We start from the raw sequence: 19,415 nt of genomic DNA, 5'->3' as shown, positions 1-19,415 counted from the left end.
CACTAGAGAGGAGGACCTGGTCCAACCCACTGCACCACCTCGCCCCCCCAATGCTCTATCAATTCTAAATGCGCTTCAGGGCACTACAGCAGGAGTGAGTTTCAAACCACCAAGCTTTACATCAGAGTCAAGCTCGTTCCGGAGCACAAACCCTACAACACAAACAATATATCTGGGGGTCTGCGTGCATAAATGTAAAGAATATATCAAGAAAAACTGAGTGTAAAACAGGATAAAGATCCGTAACAGTGTAAAAAGGTGAACAGAACAAATCAAGAATTTAACAATAATTTGGTCTATTTTTCACAATACTCACAACACCTGCTTGGCTGTTTTTCACACAAATATTAATTTAATGATTAATGATGTAATTATTTAATTTGATTAATGATTTGATTAAGTTTAATGATTAGTTAAAAGTTTTACACTGAAGGAATCATACCTGCTTTTATTAACGACGTGTTCGTTATTTTCGGCTCGACATTTAATGGACTACATATTAATACACGATAAGATGTTGTTTTATTCAGGATTTAAAGTTATTCTTACCCGCGACACCACCGCACCACGAACTTCCGCCTTTTACTAACTTTCTTTCTTTCCGAATTACTTCAGTAACATGTTACAATTACTTAAATAGAAAATACTTGAAATAAGTTCTCGTAAAGCAAAATATATTTACCAACAGGTCACATAGTTAGTATGTATTGTATGCTTAGTAACATAGATTTTGTGGAGAAGAAAACAACGAGATCTGTATGTCCGGAAAGTTTCGGTTTCATTCCGTTCCCACTCACTCAGTGGATTGAAGAAAAAAAAAAAAGCACCGCCTCCTGCTTGAACTCCTGGAAGTGCAGTAGAACATACCGTATAAACACAGTTCTGTAGAAAATTATATATATATATATATATATATATATCGACATATATCGATATATATTTATGTATATACAACCATTACACTGCTTTTATTTCTGCTCCGACGTATTTTTTATTTTTTAAATTCAGTTAACACGGTGATTCCTTTTTGTTTTCATTCCTCTACAATACTTTTTTTTTTTTTTTATATATATATATAAATTAAAACGCCCAGTGTATGGTAAGGTAAACCATTTTTTACTTGTAGTTTTCTCAGTCCAAAGCCGCACTTCATGCAATTTTAACATTTAAACTAATGCTGCTTCTGTCTTGGGGGGGCAGTGGCGCAGTGGGTTGGCCCGGGACCTGCTCTCCGGTGGGCCTGGGGTTCGAGTCCTGCTTGGGGTGCCTTGCGACGGACTGGCGTCCCGTCCTGGGTGTGTCCCCTCCCCCTCCGGCCTTACGCCCTGTGTTGCCGGGTTAGGCTCCGGTTCCCCGCGACCCCGTATGGGACAAGCGGTTCAGATAACGTGTGTGCGTGTGAGTTCTTGTTGCAAAAAGTTTTTTTTTTTTTTTTTCTTTTTTCCTGGAACACATTGTCTCCATAAGACGAACAAAGACAGTAAATAATTGGCATTTACTGCACCAAAATAGGTTGAAATTATTTGCTTGTTAAAAAAGAAACTGTAACAGCTTAGAATTACAGAAAAATTATAAGTATAATAATGGTTATAAGTATAACAGTGGTTATAAGTAGCCACTGTGGTAAGAGACGGGGTGCTGTGGCACGGCGGGTTCGGCATGTGCCTGCTCTCTGGTGGGGCTGGGGTTTGAGTCCCTCTTGGGGTGTCCTGCGAGAGACTGGCAGCCCATCCTGGGTGTATCCTCTTCCCTCCCCCTCCAGCCTTATGCCCTGTGTTGCCGGGTTAGGTTCCGGCTCCCCATGACCCCGCTTGGGACAAGCGGCTTCAGACAGTGTGTGTGTGTATGTGTGCGTGCATGCGTGCGTCTGTGTGTAGTGATAAGAGGGAAAAATCAACACAGCTGTTAGAAGAAAAAAAACAATGCCTGGGAAAAGATAGAAAACTATTTTAAAGAAAGTCAAATCTTGTATTATGTAAGATAATTTACACACACACCCACACACATTGTCTGAACCACTTGTTCCTAAGATAATTTATATATAGAAAAAAATCAGATCACCAGCAATCTATAAAATGCAGGCTGCCTCATAAAATTGAGTCCACGCGGTGCCTGGAAGATGGTGTCACACCCATGGCCTTGTGCATGACGTCTGTACCTGCCACCGATCAGAGAGGACGGCTATTAAGGAGCCGTGCTGGCACACCTGCTCGCGGAATCTCGCACAGACTTTGAACAGAACGTGGGTCGTCTGCACTGGAGTAAAAATGAAACCACAGAAAAACCAACGAGAGTGTTTACAGTTCATTAAAACACCTTAATTTTATGCACATAGTGGAGAAAAACAATGACATAAATATGAAAGTTTATGTCTTGATTTGAGGACATATATGTGTGCTTTCCTACCCCAGCTCACACAGGGACAGTGATGAGTCCCACCAAACTCCAAATGCAGGATAGAGGGGCTCAGTGAATGTGGAGGTGAACTTGTACAGGAGGGTCAGTTCACCAGAGGAGACGCTGTAGAAGAATAGAGCGCCATCCACCCAGTCCACATACACTCCTATTCTGTGGGAGGTGGGTACAGGTATGGGACTGCGTTTAATATTGTGAATGGCATAGCATTTCTCATCAGAGCAGGTCATATTCCAGGACTTGTCATTGAGTCCAAGCTCACAGTCACCACTCCTTCCTTTCCTACTGATTCCTTTATAAGTCACTCCTACATCAACAATGTCTCCATTCCACTCAACCTCCCAGTAACAGCGACCAGACAGACTCTCTGCACACAGAACTTGGAGGCTCTTGCCAAATCTGTCAGGATGATCAGGATATGACTGTTCATCTTCCATATATGTCACTTCCCTGTTGTCCTCAGATATATACAGGTGTTTGTTTGCTGTGTTGGGGTCCAGTGTGTGCCGACAGGAGTCTGCAGGTGAAACACAGTTAAAAACACTGTTACACACTGTTAGGAGTTCTTAGGGAGAGTTTTTACCCGTACGCTGCGAGGTTATTTAAAAGTGACTCCTGATGCGTGTTTTTCTATATATTGTCTGGTGGTATATTTAATGTCGGGGTATTACTTGTTCGCTTGTGTTACTAATCACTTTTTTTCAGTCTGTGGGAAACATACAATGCAGGATTTCACTGTATTATGTACACATGACAGTTTAATTATAGAATACAATTTATTTCAATATATTACACAACAGTGAAATAAATGAAACAGTACTTAGTGTATGAATACATTAAGAGCAGTGAATACTGTACAGTAGTGTGTGTCTGCTTGCTGTAAGTACATTCTTTTCTTCATTTTCAGCTGTGTGACCCCCCCACTGAGCAAGGTATAGAGACTCCTCATTCCACAATAGGTTCCTCCAGCTGTTCCTGCTCACATGTTCTTTCCCTTATAGTGAATAAAGCCTTCAAACAAACACACACTCTACACTGTCCTGAGTTCTCCAGCACACCAACTGCATCCTGTACTGTACATTAGTTTTTTTGGACTGGACTGACCCACATCTCACACACACACACACACACACACACACACACACACACACACACACAGTCTGAAACCGCTTGTCCCAGGCGGGGTCGCGGGGAGCCGGAGCCTAACCCAGCAACACAGGACACAAGGGGACACACAGGACAGGACGCCAGTCCGTCACAAGGCACCCAAGCAGGGCTCAAACCCCAGACCCACTGGAGAGCGGGACCCGGTCAAACCCACTGCGCCACTGCGTCCCCTATGCTGACCCAGATATTCTACAGTTTTCATTCTCATTTATATCTATAAAAGCTTTAGCTCATGTTTGTACAAATAGTATTAACACTGTTTTCAATCAATACTTTGTGTATTAATGATGGAAATTATATTTATCGTTTCATTTTCAGAACCGCTTGTCCCATACGGGGTCACGGGGGAACCGGAGCCTACCCGGTAACACAGGGCGTAAGGCCGGAGGGGGAGGAGACACACCCAGGACGGGACGCCAGTCCGTCGCAAGGCACCCCAAGCGGGACTCGAACCCCAGACCCACCGGACAGCAGGACCGTGGTCCAACCCACTGCGCCACCGCACCCCCTATATTTGTTCTTAAATTAAGTTTTAAACAAATACAGTGATTTTTTTTCTATATACTCTATAACGTGAAGGACTGCTGCCTCACAGCACCTGGGCAGAAGGTTCAAGTCCAGTTTAGTCTGTGTGGAATTTGCATATTCTCCTTAAGGTTATGTTGGTACAATCACTGTGAAAACATGATCGGTAGAATTTGATTTGAGTGGAGTGAACCTACACTACCCCTGTATACCACTGTGCAGTAAAATAAGTAAATAGTGTTAAATGAGAGCAGTAGTTCAGTCCAAACACACTCACATTTGAGGAGCCCTGGTCTGATCCTGCACTCTCCACCATGGTCCACACTGTAGGTAAAGCAGAAGGACACACAGTGTCTGAGGTACACAGACTGTTTATGAGGTGTGTGTGGAAACTCAGTCTTGTGACATCTATGAGGGTTAGCATAATTACACACAAATACGTACACACACTACTTACTGTAGTATCTCCAGTTTGCAGGTGGGATCCTGCAGTAGATCAGAGAGCAGCTTCACTCCTGAGTCCCCTGGGTTATTGTAGCTTAGATCCAGCTCTCTCAGGTGTGAACAGGGGTTCGAACGCAGAGCTGAAGCCAGAGAAGTACAGCCTCTCTCTGTGACACAACATCCAGACAGTCTGTAGAGAGAAAACAAAAACACTGTATTCCCACTGAAGAAACCTTATTTACAGTGTCTGTTCCCAAGTACTGACCTCAGTATGTCCAGTTTACAGTATTTGTTCCCCAGTCCAGGAGAGAGCAGTTCCACTCCTGAATCCTGCAGGTCATTGTCACTCAAGTCCAGCTCTCTCAGAAGTAAAGAGCTTGATGTAAGAACTGAGGCCAGAGCTTTACAGCATCTCTCTGTGAGTCCACACATCTTCAGCCTTAAGAAGACAAAAATACACAAGTAGAACCATTTAATATATCAGTAGGTCTTGATAGACACATTTTTTATTTAAAGAAAATGGAATGTCATGCTTGTATATAGAAGCAACTGCTGCTTCTTCACCCACCTAAGCGTCTCCAGTTTACAGGTGGGATCCTGCAGTAGGTCAGAAAGCAGCTTCACACCTGAGTCCCCTGGGTGATTACAGCTCAGATCCAGCTCTATCAAATGTGAAGGGTTCGAACACAAAGCTGAAGCCAGAGAAGCACAGCCACCTTCTGTCAGCCTACAGGTAGACAATCTGTAGAGAGACAAAGAAAACATGACACTTACCCATTTCATTAAAATACATCAAATAACCTATGCTGAAAAGAGGAAAAATATGAGCACACAATTGCTGAAAAGTAACAAATTAGTGAGGTATGTGTTGACAGGGTCTAAACAGTGTAAAACACACAGCTGTATCATTTATAAACCTACAGATAAACAGTGATAAACACAGGAAAACAGAGACAATTTACTGTCCTGAAATATGAGTCTATAACTTACAGCTAAGTTCTATCAATATGTTTCTTCAACGAGATTCTAACACTAAATTTTTAGTATTTTCTGTTTTCTTATCAGAGTGGGGTGCGGTGGTGCAGTGGGTTGGACCACAGTCCTGCTCTCCGGTGGGTCTGGGGTTCGAGTCCCGCTTGGGGTGCCTTGCAGCGGACTGGCGTCCTGTCCTGGGTGTGTCCCCTCCCCCTCCGGCCTTACGCCCTGTATTACCGGGTAGGCTCCGGCTCCCTGCAACCCCGTATGGGACAAGCAGTTCTGAAAGTGTGTGTGTGTGTGTGTGTTTCCTTATCTGATATAAATAATGAATTGTTACATGTAACCTATAAACATATAGAGTAATGAATATGTTCACTACATACAGGTTAATAAGAGTAATGTAGTGTGTAGAAATTAAGAATATAGTGTTGCAGTATTCAATCTAAACTTCAGTATGTAACAGTTTTAAGTTTAACTGGAGAAAGCCAGCTGTGGGAATTTTTATGTTAATGATCACATGACCTGCCAGTTCAGGCAAATTATGTGTTGAGATTCTGACACCAGGAAGGGGCCCCATGGTGGATACTTATATGCAAAACCCTTGGAGATATTACAATCTGAATACATTACATTTATTCATTTAGCTGATGCTTTTCTCCAAAGCGACTTACAGTGTTATGGTTACAATTATTCACCCATTTATACAGCTGGGTAATTTTACTGAAGTAATTCAGCGCAAGTACCTTGCTCAAGAGTACTACAGCGGGAGGTGGGAACCGAATCTGCGATTTTTGGGGCCAAAGGCAGCTGCTCTACCTACTACGCTACCAGCTGTCCCTAGTAGCAAATATTCAATTGGAATATTGCAAGTATAAGTCAGTAAGTCATTTCCTAGGGAAAGATGTCTTTTAAGAATCATTTATTATTACAAAAATGCACAGAATCTAGAATACATTACAGTACAGTATTGCCTGCTAGTACTGACCTCAGTGTGTCCAGTTTACACTGTTGGTTCCCCAGTCCAGCAGAGAGCAGTTTCACTCCTGAGTCCTGTAGGTCATTGTTACTCAGGTCTAACACCCTCAGGTTCGAGTCTGAACTCAGAGTTGAGGCCAAAGCTTCACAGCATCTTTCAGTGAGAAAACAAAAGCTCAACCTGAAAAGAAACAGAAAATATTTTAGAGACACAGATGTGTTGTAATCTCCAATGCATCTGTCCAATAAGACAAATAAATTGTGAGGTTAAGTCTTGATCATGGAGTGCTGATAAGGATGATCAGTGAAGGAACTCTAAACACATTATAAATTACACTGAAGATATCAGGAGAAAAATGGAGAAGAGAAAAACACACACACACACACACACACACACACACACACATTTTTGGAACCGCTTGTCCCATACAGGGTCGCGGGGAACCAGAGCCCACCCGGTAACACAGGGCGCAAGGCCGGAGGGGGAGGGGACACACCCAGGACAGGACGCCAGTCCGCCGCAAGGCACCCCAAGCGGGACTCAAACCCCAGACCCACTGGAGAGCAGGACCCGGTTCAACCCACCGCGCCCCCTCTTAAATGGAGCCTCTGCACTCGACTGCCTTGAAACTCGCACCCACCGGACCCGGCCAAGCCCGCCGAGGCACCACGCACCCGGCGTAAGAGAAAAACACATTACGTGCATTCCTGAATTATATTAATAATTATGATACACAGCTCACTCCAGGTGCCACAGCAGGATTTATGTAACCAGACATCTGACTGTACTGTACTGACCTCTACCTCGATGGACACACAACACCTGAAACTGAACTTCTCTAAATCAGATGTGTCATTAATTTCCTCCTCCTCTTAGCCTGCTGTTGATTGTAACTGATGACACTGTGATTATCTCCTCTACCAGTTCGTTAATCACTTTTCAGCCAGTGAAAATAATAACACTGCTATAATGTGGCATTACTCCTCTACTGCTGGAAATATGTTCTGACATTTTTACTTTCTCACTGAAATTATTTACAGAGATCTTGAACACACAAATTGCTTAGCACAGTTACCATAAAATTAGTTCCCAGCTGTATCATTAGTAATGTAGCTTGTGAAATGTGCCCAGGTACCTATGATCCACTTGTTGCGGCCACTGCTCCACCTCCATATACAGTATATGGAGGATGGAGAGAGGTGATGTGCGTTACCATGATACAAAATTGGTTTAACGTTGTTGTCTTTTACCATATGCATTTTCTCCAAACAGACATATAACAGGACTTACAGAGCAGTTCTGGAGACTTGGACCACTGGCAGCATCCTCTGAAGACCTTCGTCACGTAACATGCAGTTTCTCAGCTCCAACACTTCCAATTCCTCTGCTGACATCAACAACACAAAGGCCAGAGCTGACCACTCGGAGGGACTTATTTCCTTTTCTGTAAGATTTTGTGAGTTCAGGTAATTTTGGATTCGTTTCACCACAGAACTGTCGTTCAGTTCATTCAGACAGTGAAAAAGATAAATGCTCTTCTCTGGAGAAAAATTCTCATGGATCTTCTTATAGATATATTGTTTTATTTCTGCAATATCACAAGAAATTCTTTGTAAAGGTAGACCTTTTAAAAGCTGTTGGCTGTATTCCACTGAAAGGCCAAGAAGGAAACGAAGATAGAGGTCTAAGTGTCCATTCTTGCTGCATATTGCCTCATTTACTGTTTTTTCCAGCAAGCCAGTATCAGTATTTGAGAGAAACTTGTGTAAAGCAGCAAGGTACTCCTGAACACTCAGATGTACAAAGCAGTAAACTTTCCCCTCATACAACCCAATCTCCTGTCTAAACACTTCTGTACAAATTCCAGAATAAACCGAAGCTTCACTGACATCAATGCCAATCTCCTTCAGGTCTTCCTCATAAAATATGAGATGTCCTGTTTCAAGGTTGTTGAAAGCCAACTTCCCCAGTTTCAGAACAAATTCCTTATCCAGTTCTAAAGATTTCAGAGGCTCTGTTTCTCGTTTTTTCAGATACTTCTCATTCTTCAGACTGGTCTGAAATATCAGAAAGTGTGTGTACATCTCAGTGAGAGTCTTGGGAATTTCTCCACTGTGTTCCTCAACAAAAAGCCTCTCAAGAACAGTGGCTGAAATCCAACAGAAGACTGGAATGTGACACATGATGTACAGGCTCCTTGATGACTTCACATGTGTGATGATCCTCTTGGCCAGGTCCTCATCACTGAATCTCTTTGTGAAGTATTCATCCTTCTGAGGGTCATTGAACCCTCGTATCTCTGTCACTCGATCGACACACTCAGGAGGGATCTGACTGGCGGCTGCTGGTCGGGAAGTTATCCAGATGAGAGCAGGAGGAAACAGATTCCCCTTCATGAGGTTGGTCAACAACATATCCAGTGAAGTTGTCTTTGTCACATCAGAACAGATCTCATTGTTCTTAAAATCTAGAGGAAGGCGACACTCATCCAGACCATCAAAGATAAACAAAACTTTGGAATTCAAAAGATGAGTGATTCCAAACTCTTTGAGTTCTGGAAGAAAGTAATGAATCAGTTGTGTTAAACTGAATTCTTTATCCTTTATCAAATTGAGGTCCCGGAAAGCAAGGGGAAATATAAAATTAACGCCTTGATTTTCTTTTCCTTCTTCCCAGTCAAGAATGAATTTCTGAACAGTCACTGTTTTCCCAATGCCTGCAATACCCTGCGTCAGCACAGTTTTTATTTGAGTAACTTTTCCATGTAAGGTTGTAAAAATATCACTGTATTTTATTGCAGTTTCTTGTATAGCTGGTTTATTGAATGCTCTCTCAATGTGTCTCACTTCATGTTCATCACTGATCCCACCAGTACCACCTTCAGTTATGTAGAGCTCTGTGTAAATATCATTCAGAAGGGCTGGGTTTCCATACTTAGCTTGTCCTTCAAATACACACTGAAACTTCTTCTTCAGATGGGATTTCAGTTTCTGCTGACATGCCATCAGGAGTTCAACTGAGAAAAGAAATCAGAGGAAAACTTGTGGAATCTTTTTATGAAAAATTTCCCCTAAAAATTTAGGCATCCGAGCTAAATTGTTGAATATGTTCCATATATTACTTGTGTTTGTCAACACTGGCTTTGAACTAAAGTGAACTCATTGTCCACACTTCCACACCACCTGAATAAACTCTGCACTTGGATCAAACTTCAAGCTCACCTCCGAGAGATTCCTGACACTTACAGATCTTTATATGACATTCCCAATATTTTGGCACACATATAAAAGTAACACACTTTCTGGGTTACCCTGTGATAAGACTGGCATCCTGTCTAGGGTGTGCACTTTAGCCTTGTGTGCAGTAATTTTGGCGTGGGATCCGGACTGCTGCAACCCTAACCATAAAAAGCGAAAACGAAAGTGAATAAATAAGATAGTTTCTGACGGCAGTCCAGGATGTAGTCGCACACACTCATAAACGATGGGATATTTAGTCAGCAATTTAAAACAATTTACTTTTATATACAGAGCTGGAATACAGCGCTCTTCTCACCAGAGTAACACAGAGTGCTGAAGAAGGATGTAGTGTTAAACAAGGTTACTTAATACATTACAATTATAACAAATATAAATAAATAACTAACAGAGCAATCCAGCAGGAAACAGCAGAGAGGAAAACAAAAAAATCCCAGTCACAACCAAAAAGACAAAAATCATCCTCGGGGCACCCAAGTGCCAGTAGCTGCACACCCCTCCTGGGAATTCTGCTGTGGTGACAGAGGATCTGTGTAGATAATGTGATGTGTTGTAAGTATCACTCTCAAGATTAAAACTACCAATTCACCCAAAACAAATGTCTTTGTACTGTGGGGAGAAACCAGAAGAAACTCATAAAAAACAAGGAAAACACAAAAATTCTGCTCTGACTGTAGAAATACTATGCACGATTACACAATCCAGGCGCTGTGAGACACCAGTGCAAACTGCTATGCCACCTTGGTGAACCCTACATAGCCTCGTATTCTGTTTTTCCAAGATAGGCGCTAGAAAACTGTGGCCCTGCAATAGGATAAGCGTTTAATGATACTGAGGGAATGAGATATTTTGTAACCCACCTTCATGACAAGGTGACCTGATACTCTTCATAAAGCTACAGCTGGGTATGGGTGAGATTACGCTCTTCTCCTGGACACTATAGACAGAAAAGACCATTATAATATTTTTCCCTCTAACTTAAGATAAACTTAAAACCTTCTCACTGTAGATATAACAAATTTAACATGGAAGTCAACCATCACAATAGATCCCTTCAGGATTCTTAATGAATTACTCAGAAACAGGGGCAATAACTGGCAAATGTCTCAGTTTGGCATAATTTTGCCAGCTATTGCTACTTGTGTTGTCACATGCAGTGTTTGTCTTAAAGGGATTTGGTTTAAAAAAAAAAAAAAAAAAACATTTACCTTTGAACTGCAAAAGACTGCCCGCCAAAGTAGATTGGTTCAGGCATTGACTTGTCACTCTTCATGGATATACAGGTAGGTACAGGTGAAACTGATCTCTCCTGCTGGACACTGTGGACAGAAAGAGCCCTTATATAAAATTGTAGCATTGAAAGAAACATCACTTCAGGCATTTTCAAGTGGCTTGATAGATAACATTAAGAAAAAAGGATATTCACTGACAGGTACGCCTCTATATCAATTAAAATTGCCAACGATCATTACTTCTCTGTCTTTGTCCAAAAGAGATGTGATTTAGAAGAACACTGACCTTTGACCTGCTGAATACTGTTGATCCTTAAAGTAGATTGGTTCAGGCATCGACTTGTCACTCTTCATGGATATACAGCTCGGTACAGGTGACCCTGATCTCACCTGTTGGACACTGTGGCAGGAAAAGAAGAAAAGGCCACTCATATATCTTTATATCTATAACAACAGATTAAATTCAGACTTTAAAAAGTTTTTCAGATAAAACTATGGCATTAAAAGAAACAATACCTTTGATATTTTCAGTCATTTCTCCTAAAGAGATGTGGTATAGAAGAATATTTACCTTTGACCTACAGAAGACTGTCCATCCTTAAAGGAGATTGGTTCAGGCATTGACTTGTCACTCTTTATCGATACACAGCTGGGTACAGGTGACACTGGTCGCTCCTGTTGGACACTGAGGACCGAAGAAAGAAAGATCCTTTCACTGACCTTTTTATCCCTACAATCAGATTAAATTTACACTTAAAATTGTTTCTGCATATAAAACTGGGGCACTAAAAGAAATATTACTTTAGGCATTTTCAAGTAGCTTGACAGGCGTCCTGAAGAAGAAAGGGTATTCACCGACAGGTACGCCTCTATATCAATTAAAATTGCCAACTCTCATTACTTCTCTGTCTTTGTCCTAAAGAGATGTGGTTTAGAAGAACATTTACCTTTGACCTGCTGAAGACTGTCCATACTTAAAGTAGATTGGTTCAGGCATTGACTTGTCACTCTTCATGGATATACAGGTAGGTACAGGTGAAACTGATCTCTCCTGCTGGACACTGTGGACAGAAAGAGCCCTTATATAAAATTGTAGCATTGAAAGAAACATCACTTTAGGCATTTTCAAGTGGCTTGATAGATAACATTAAGAAAAAAGGGTATTCACTGACAGGTACGCCTCTATATCAATTAAAATTGCCAACGATCATTACTTCTCTGTCTTTGATCAAAAGAGATGTGGTTTAGAAGAACATTTACCTTTGACCTGCTGAAGACTGTCCATACTTAAAGTAGATTGGTTCAGGCATTGACTTGTCACTCTTCATGGATATACAGCTCGGTACAGGTGACCCTGATCTCACCTGTTGGACACTGTGGTGGGAAAAGAAGAAAAGGCCACTCATATATCTTTATATCTATAACAACAGATTAAATTCAGACTTTAAAAAGTTTTTCAGATAAAACTATGGCATTAAAAGAAACATTACCTTTGATATTTTCAGTCATTTCTCCTAAAGAGATATGGTATAGAAGAATATTTACCTTTGACCTACAGAAGACTGTCCATTTTTAAAGGAGATTGGTTCAGGCATTGACTTGTCACTCTTCATGGATATACAGCTCGGTACAGGTGACCCTGATCTCACCTGTTGGACACTGTGGACAGTAGAGAGAAAGATACTTTAATTGAAAATCGTTCCTGAAAATAAAACTATAGCACTGAAAGAAACATCACTTTAGATATTTTCAAGTTGCTTGACAGATAACATGAAGAAAAAGGCTATTCATTGGCAGGTACGCCTCTATTATAGTTAAATATGCCTACTGTCAGAACTCATCTCTTTAAAATCAGTCATATGTCCAGAACACATGTGGTTTAGAAGAACATTTACCTTACACCTGCAGAAGACTGTCCATCCTTAAAGTAGATTGGTTCAGGCATTGACTTGTCACTCTTCATGGATATACAGCTCGGTACAGGTGACACTGATCTCTCCTCTGGGACACTGTGGACAGTAGAGAGAAAGATACTTTCATTGAAAAAACTGTTCCTGCAGATAAAACTGGCATTGACAGAAATATCAGTTTAGACATTTTCAAGTGGCTTGACGGATAACATGAAGTAAAAAAGGTGACACTGGTCTCTCCTGTTGGACACTGGATTGAAAAGGTTCAATTTCTCTCGATCAGAATACATTTGTCACATATTTATATATTCCTGCTTTTGCAGTAAACGTCATCTCCATTTGCGCTTAGCCAATAGCTGACAAGAAAGACTGTTAATTTGCTGTGTTAGATGTTCGTTCCCATGTAAAACAAATATAAATAATCGAAATGGAATGAAGTTAAATCAGAACCCATGCCATTAAATGTCTTTTTTCAAAATCACACACACAGTCAGAAACTGCTTGTCCCAAGGCACCCCAAGCAGGGCTCAAACCCCAGACCTGTCAGAGAGTGGGACCTGGCCAAAACCGCTGCACCAACGCGCCCCCCCATCCTTTTCAAAATTAATTAACGCTAAAGGAAAATTACAGAAATTCTTAAACCTGCCTGTGAAAATGTCACTGTACTCAGCACTACATGATGTTACTGACTCAAGCACAGTTTACTGATCAGACTTGGACTCTTATGAATAATCAAGTTATGGATGATTAAAGATGCAAACATTTTATAGATTTTTACAGGTGCTTAATTACATTTGTCACATATTTATATATTCCTGCTTTTGCAGTAAACGTCATCTCCATTTGCGCTTAGCCAATAGCTGACAAGAAAGACTGTTAATTTGCTGTGTTAGATGTTCGTGAATGCTGGTCATCAGTAACAAGACAAAAAGCACTCCATATTCATGGGATGAATTGCTCAACAATCCATGTCAAATAAGCATTTTTGGAAATAATGTTAATTTTCAGTAATTTCACTTTTGTTTTAAAGTGCTGCTTAAAAGTATGTGAATCTTGTACGGTTGGTCATTATTCTTGTTTAAAATATATTTAAAAAAAAAAAAAAAAAAAACTTAGAAAATCTACATCTTAAATCTTAAAGTTACAAAATGAAGAAATAATGATGATTTACACACCTGATTCTACTTACCTAGTGGTTGAACCAGTGTAACTTGGAGTTCACTTATTTTTGCACCTGTACTACTTCCGTGTTTCTAATACACACATAATTTTCTCTAAAGCTACATATGGAACTGGTCATTAAACACCTGTTATGTCATAACAGGTGAGAAAGACTGTTTCTTATTAAATGCCCATTTTGTGGTAAAACTAAGCGACATGAGGGCTTCACATACTTCCATACAGCACTATAATTTCAACACTGTTTGAAGCTAATAATCAATTACATAAAACCTTTGAAAATATTTTTCATTTATTGTAGCTATACGAAACATTTTTACAAAATCTACCCAACAGAAAAAACAAGGAATGCCTGTATGACGAGCATACTAATTGCGACTTGGTATTAAAAGTAAATTTTTATTGACAAATAAGTAGAGGACAAACAGACTTTTTTGGAACCAATGTATATAAAAAGGATACCTAAAAAAAAAAAACATTTATCTGACCATTAACAAGAAAAATGCCCTCACACCTTTCCACTCACCTTTTAAAACTCATTTCTGATGCAGTGACCCACTCCTTACAGTCTCCAGAAGGCCTTATTTCTGAGACAAGACCCTCCATCTAAGACCGCTGGACAGGAGCTGATCAGGTGAATCAGAGTCTTTCTGGACAGCACATAAAAAGAGCAAGAAAAAAGGGTTAATTGAAAACTGGTTGCCAACACAATGTATCACGGTGACTAAACCCAAAAACGAAGCTGCGGCCAAGCACGATGTACATGAAGACGGGTGTCAAACTTGTTTTGTACCATGGGCTGAATAGGATTCATGGAGCACCCTGCAGATCGATTTTGTACATCAAATGTATATAACAGCAGAGACAATGACTAGAAGGATGGAAATATACAGTTTATAGCCATTGCAATTTAAGGCTATATTTGCCTGTACATATACCCATTGCACTGTATAGTGATTCGGTAATATTTCCTTCGTTCGACTCCCCGCACAACTGTTTCCGAAACCTAAGCAACTCTTAAATGATAAAAAAAAAAACAAAGTGATGATTTAAACCCAGCTACCAACATATCATTGCGACTAAACTCCTATAAAATGTAGCATTATAATGACACAGCTGAAGCTGAGTACCATGCAGAGTCTGTAAAGTAAGACTTCATAAATGTATCATACTTTAGAGGAGGTAAGACAAAAAGCAAAACGTGAAATTTCTGACCTGCCTGCCAACCTAAAATCTTATCGTGACTAAACATCTATAAACAGTTATGATGAGTCACAACTACAACCGAGCACCATGAAGACCTACCAAGAGTTTCCCAACTTGTTATGATCCAGAGCTTGGAATTTGTCCCAATGTGCTCCCACCCGCCTTTCAAAACATTTGGTGGTAAAACTGAGATAAAACCTTTTCTATGTAAACAGTAAATACTGCCAACTGTAGCAATCTTGCCCTTAGGTCTTTGATGCCCTCGCATAAGCGAATCCAGTAACGCTCATGAAATCATAGCAGAAACTACACAGTAATGATGTGTGTGATCCCCACGTATATATTGCAAATCTGTTGTGTTTTTTTTTATATTTTAAATGCATTTTGGAAATTTATTAGCTGGATAAATCTAACTACTGCCGGCAATGCGGCAGTAAGTCAGACCTGTTCCCGGTGCATGTTGGACTCCGCCAGGGCTGCCCTTTGTCACCGATTCTGTTCATTATCTTCATGGACAGAATTTCTAGGCGCAGTCAGGGAACGGAGGGTGTCTGTTTTGGTGGCCGCGAGATCTCGTCTCTGCTTTTTGCGGACGATGTGGTCCTGTTGGCTTCATCGAATCAAGACTTACAGCGTGCACTGGAGAGGTTTGCAGCCGAGTGCAAAGCGGCGGGGATGAGAATCAGCACCTCCAAATCCGAGATCATGGTCCTCAATCGGAAAAGGTGGATTGCCCCCTCCGGGTTAGGGGGGAGCTCCTCCCTCAAGTGCAGGAGTTTTAAGTATCTCGGGGTCTTGTTCACGAGTGAGGGAAAAATGGAGCGGCAGGTTGACAGACGGATCGGTGCGGTCATTGTACCGGTCTGTTGTGGTGAAGAAGGAGCTGAGTCGTAAGGCGAAGCTCTCAATTTACCGGTCGATCTACGTTCCTACCCTCACCTATGGTCATGAACTCTGGATCATGACCGAAAGAATGAGATCGCAGATACAAGCGGCAGAAATGAGTTTCCTCTGCAGAGTGGCTGGGCGCACCCTTAGGGATAGGGTGAGGAGCTCAGTCACCCGGGAGGAGCTCGGAGTAGAGCCGCTGCTCCTCCGCATCGAGAGGAGCCAGTTGAGGTGGCTCAAGCATCTGTTCCGGATGCCTCCTGGACGCCTCCCTGGGGAGGTGTTCCGGGCTTGTCCCACTGGGAGGAGGCCTCGGGGCAGACCCAGGACACGTTGGAGAGACTATGTCTCCCGGCTGGCCTGGGAACGCCTTGGGGTTCCCCCAGAGGAGCTGGAGGAGGTGTGTGCGGAGAGGGAAGTCTGGAGGACTCTGCTTGGACTGCCGCCCCCGCGACCCGGTCCCGGATAAAAGCGGAGGAAGATGGATGGATGGATGGATGGATGGATAAATCTAATTAATTGGTGAATATAGAGAATTATGAAATTATTTTAATTACAGATGTAAACATATTTTGATCTAAGCTGCTTCAGCTAAACATGTTCCCCCAACACGTCGTGTGAACAAATGTACAGCTTTAACTTAAGAAAATCAGTGGATTTACGTAGCTACACTTGTTGTGGTTTATGTGAATTCCAGTCAGTTTTTTTTTTGTTCCATTTTGACAAACTAAGGAAAACAAATTCAAACTCAGAAAATTTTAACAAATTCGTATTCCAAAAATCAACTTTTTAGTGAAAAAAGAAAGAAAATAGCGAGGATAATAATGTGGTCTAGACAGTTGGATGAGTATCTAAAAGAAAACATAGAAAATAATTCTGTATTTTTCAAAATTGAAAAAAGAATTTTCCTTTTGCATAAAAAAAGTTGCTCAAGCCGGTCTGTGCTACCCTGGGACAAGAACCAGCGACGAAAAAATGTTAAATGACACCGTAACAAAAAATATTTCACTCAAGTACTATACATAACACATGAATGAGAGTTTTGCTTCATTCTGGATTGTTAGTTATGTTTACCTTAACTTAACCAAGACTTAGTCTTCAGTTCGGCAACGCGACGAGCCTCTTCTCATCTGTCCTCCTTTCCTTGTTTCCGCTACAAGTCTTGTGTTACTGGAACAAATCTATAATACATACTAATACCGCAACGTAGATTTCCTGAGAAGTGAAGCATTTGCTATATATCTAATAATCAGTTAGACAGTAGAGTAAAGAACTAAAAATAGACAGAGCCTGCGGTCTGTCCAGTCGAGTTTGCTTCTGGGAGTTGGGGTTCTTTCACAGGAATTCCGTCTTTCGATCAACTCCACCTACGCGAGTTCCTAAAAATAAATGAATAAGTTAGTCCATCTTAAACTCCCGTTAACAAAACACACGGCGCACACAACATATGAGCATCGATTCCATTTTATATATAAAATAAAACACAGCAAAATAGCGGTTATGTAGCTAGAGTAAAAGACTCGATTTCCCATAATTCCTGTCTGTTTTTCCCTTTAGGGGCGGTCGGTAATCTGGCCGCGCGGAGAGATCGAGCCCACACAAATGGGCTCGGCCGGGGGTTTCCTCGTATCTAATGGGTTTGAAGTGTGGAGTAATGTGTAGTGGTTTGTTGAATGTGGATGTTTTTAAAGCTCTCCGTTTCACCTTTATTACTGCAGACCGCCGGTTCAAACCCAGTTAAAATCTTCAAAAACAGGCAACCTTGCTTTGAGGAAAAAATTTTTGCCAGTTTTTGAAGATTTTAACTCAAATCAACATATCTCTCAGAGATTAAACTAAGACATGGTCCAGTTCCGTAAAACAGGCATTATAATTACACCAATTAGCTGCAACAATGCCTTTTCCAAGTTCAAAAAAACAAATGTACTGGATTAGCATAGGCCTATTCATTCTCGTGCCGCCCCAAACAAGATGGTAAAAGAGAACTGGTCTACTTTTCTATCATCAGGGTAATATCCGCGTGATGTTGTTCATTCTGAACCACAGGGCACAATCTCCTTTTCAGTTCCACGATAAAGCCTATGCAAGATTTGCCACCATGGAAGCTACTAACTGCCCTCAAACCTCAACTTTTAGTAGCTGCATCCAGAACTGTGGTTTTTAGTATGTCTTCATCCATGTTATAGACAAGAGAGAAGTTCTGTTGGAGGTGGATGTAGGATTGAGCTTGCATTAAGCTACTTGCCAGTTGTTTTTAAGAAACCCTCACAATAAGTTTTAGTCCTGCTGCAACCCCATACACTGAATCCAACTCAGAACATCACTAGAAGCCACAATAATTCACTGGGTGAACAAGATGACATAAAAGAAGAAAGATGCTCTGAAACACAAACTCAAAAATAACCCAAGACGCAAGGACAAGCAGGTGCCCCTCAGTCAGGAAGCTCTCCGGTAGAACCCTGATACTCATTGAAAAAGACGTCCTCAAACATGCAATCAGTTTCAACTATAATGGTGCCGAACACAAAGGTTCCTTGCAAACTTAGAAGGAGCATTGAAGATAGTTCGGACTGCTGGAAAAATCATTGGCACACCCCCCCCCAGCTCTCCAAGAACTGCACTTGTCTAGAGTCAGTAAAAGGGCTAGCAAAATCATTCTAGACCCCTCACATCCAGGTCACTTCCTCTTCGAACCTTTGCCATCTGGCCGGTGCTACAGAGCACTGAGCACCAGGACAGCCAGACACAAGAAAAGTTTCTTTCCTCAGGCCATCTACCTCATGAACAGCTAAATCCCCCCTAGAGAGTAAACCAGTGCAATACACAACGCTATTTATATTTATAACTATTTATCACATCATATCTCTTACTCACACTCCCTTGCATTTATATCTAGTGACTATTTTTGTGTATTGGGTACTTTATATTTTTATATATTTTTTATCCTTTATTCACATACTCTATCTTCTTATCTTGCCACTGTCATTCTGTCTGTGCTGTGGAAGTTTCTGTCACCAAGACAAATTCCTTGTATGTGTGAACATACTTGGCAATAAAGCCCGTTCTGATTCTGAAGATCATCCAGCATCCAGACAAGTCACAGCAGGAGATACGACAAGCTGTTGTATCAGCTGTCAGAGGAAACCATTCACTGTACACCCTCTCATCAAAAGAAATGGAGCTGTCTTCTCTAAAAATAGATTGGTGTGTTTATATACAATATACAATAACAAAACAC

General features: G+C 41.2%; 2 protein-coding genes across 2 annotated transcripts; both read right to left on the bottom strand.

Annotated features, from left to right (window-relative positions):
* Nucleotides 1–1,843: 1,843 nt before the first annotated feature.
* LOC114909236 (stonustoxin subunit beta-like) lies at nt 1,844–3,364 on the bottom strand. The gene is made up of 2 exons (XM_029247084.1): nt 3,340–3,364; nt 1,844–2,980 (listed from the first exon to the last, which is right to left on the bottom strand). The coding sequence occupies exons 1-2, from the start codon at nt 3,362–3,364 to the stop codon at nt 2,403–2,405; spliced, it is 603 nt and encodes a 200-aa protein (XP_029102917.1). The 3' UTR covers nt 1,844–2,402.
* A 1,362-nt stretch (nt 3,365–4,726) lies between these two features.
* On the bottom strand, nt 4,727–17,492 carry LOC114909300 (protein NLRC3-like). The gene is made up of 15 exons (XM_029247579.1): nt 17,252–17,492; nt 14,610–14,733; nt 12,890–13,003; nt 12,540–12,653; nt 12,255–12,368; nt 11,942–12,055; nt 11,566–11,679; nt 11,281–11,394; nt 10,971–11,081; nt 10,623–10,699; nt 9,816–9,902; nt 7,796–9,521; nt 6,515–6,685; nt 5,120–5,293; nt 4,727–4,990 (listed from the first exon to the last, which is right to left on the bottom strand). Exons 2-15 carry the CDS (start codon nt 14,687–14,689, stop codon nt 4,786–4,788), a joined length of 3,315 nt encoding a protein of 1,104 aa, XP_029103412.1. The 5' UTR covers nt 14,690–14,733; nt 17,252–17,492; the 3' UTR covers nt 4,727–4,785.
* Nucleotides 17,493–19,415: the final 1,923 nt, after the last annotated feature.

This window comes from Scleropages formosus, chromosome 2, assembly GCF_900964775.1.
Source record: "Scleropages formosus chromosome 2, fSclFor1.1, whole genome shotgun sequence".
Taxonomy (NCBI): Eukaryota; Metazoa; Chordata; class Actinopteri; order Osteoglossiformes; family Osteoglossidae; genus Scleropages; species Scleropages formosus.
This window is presented reverse-complemented; position numbering and strand designations above follow the sequence as displayed.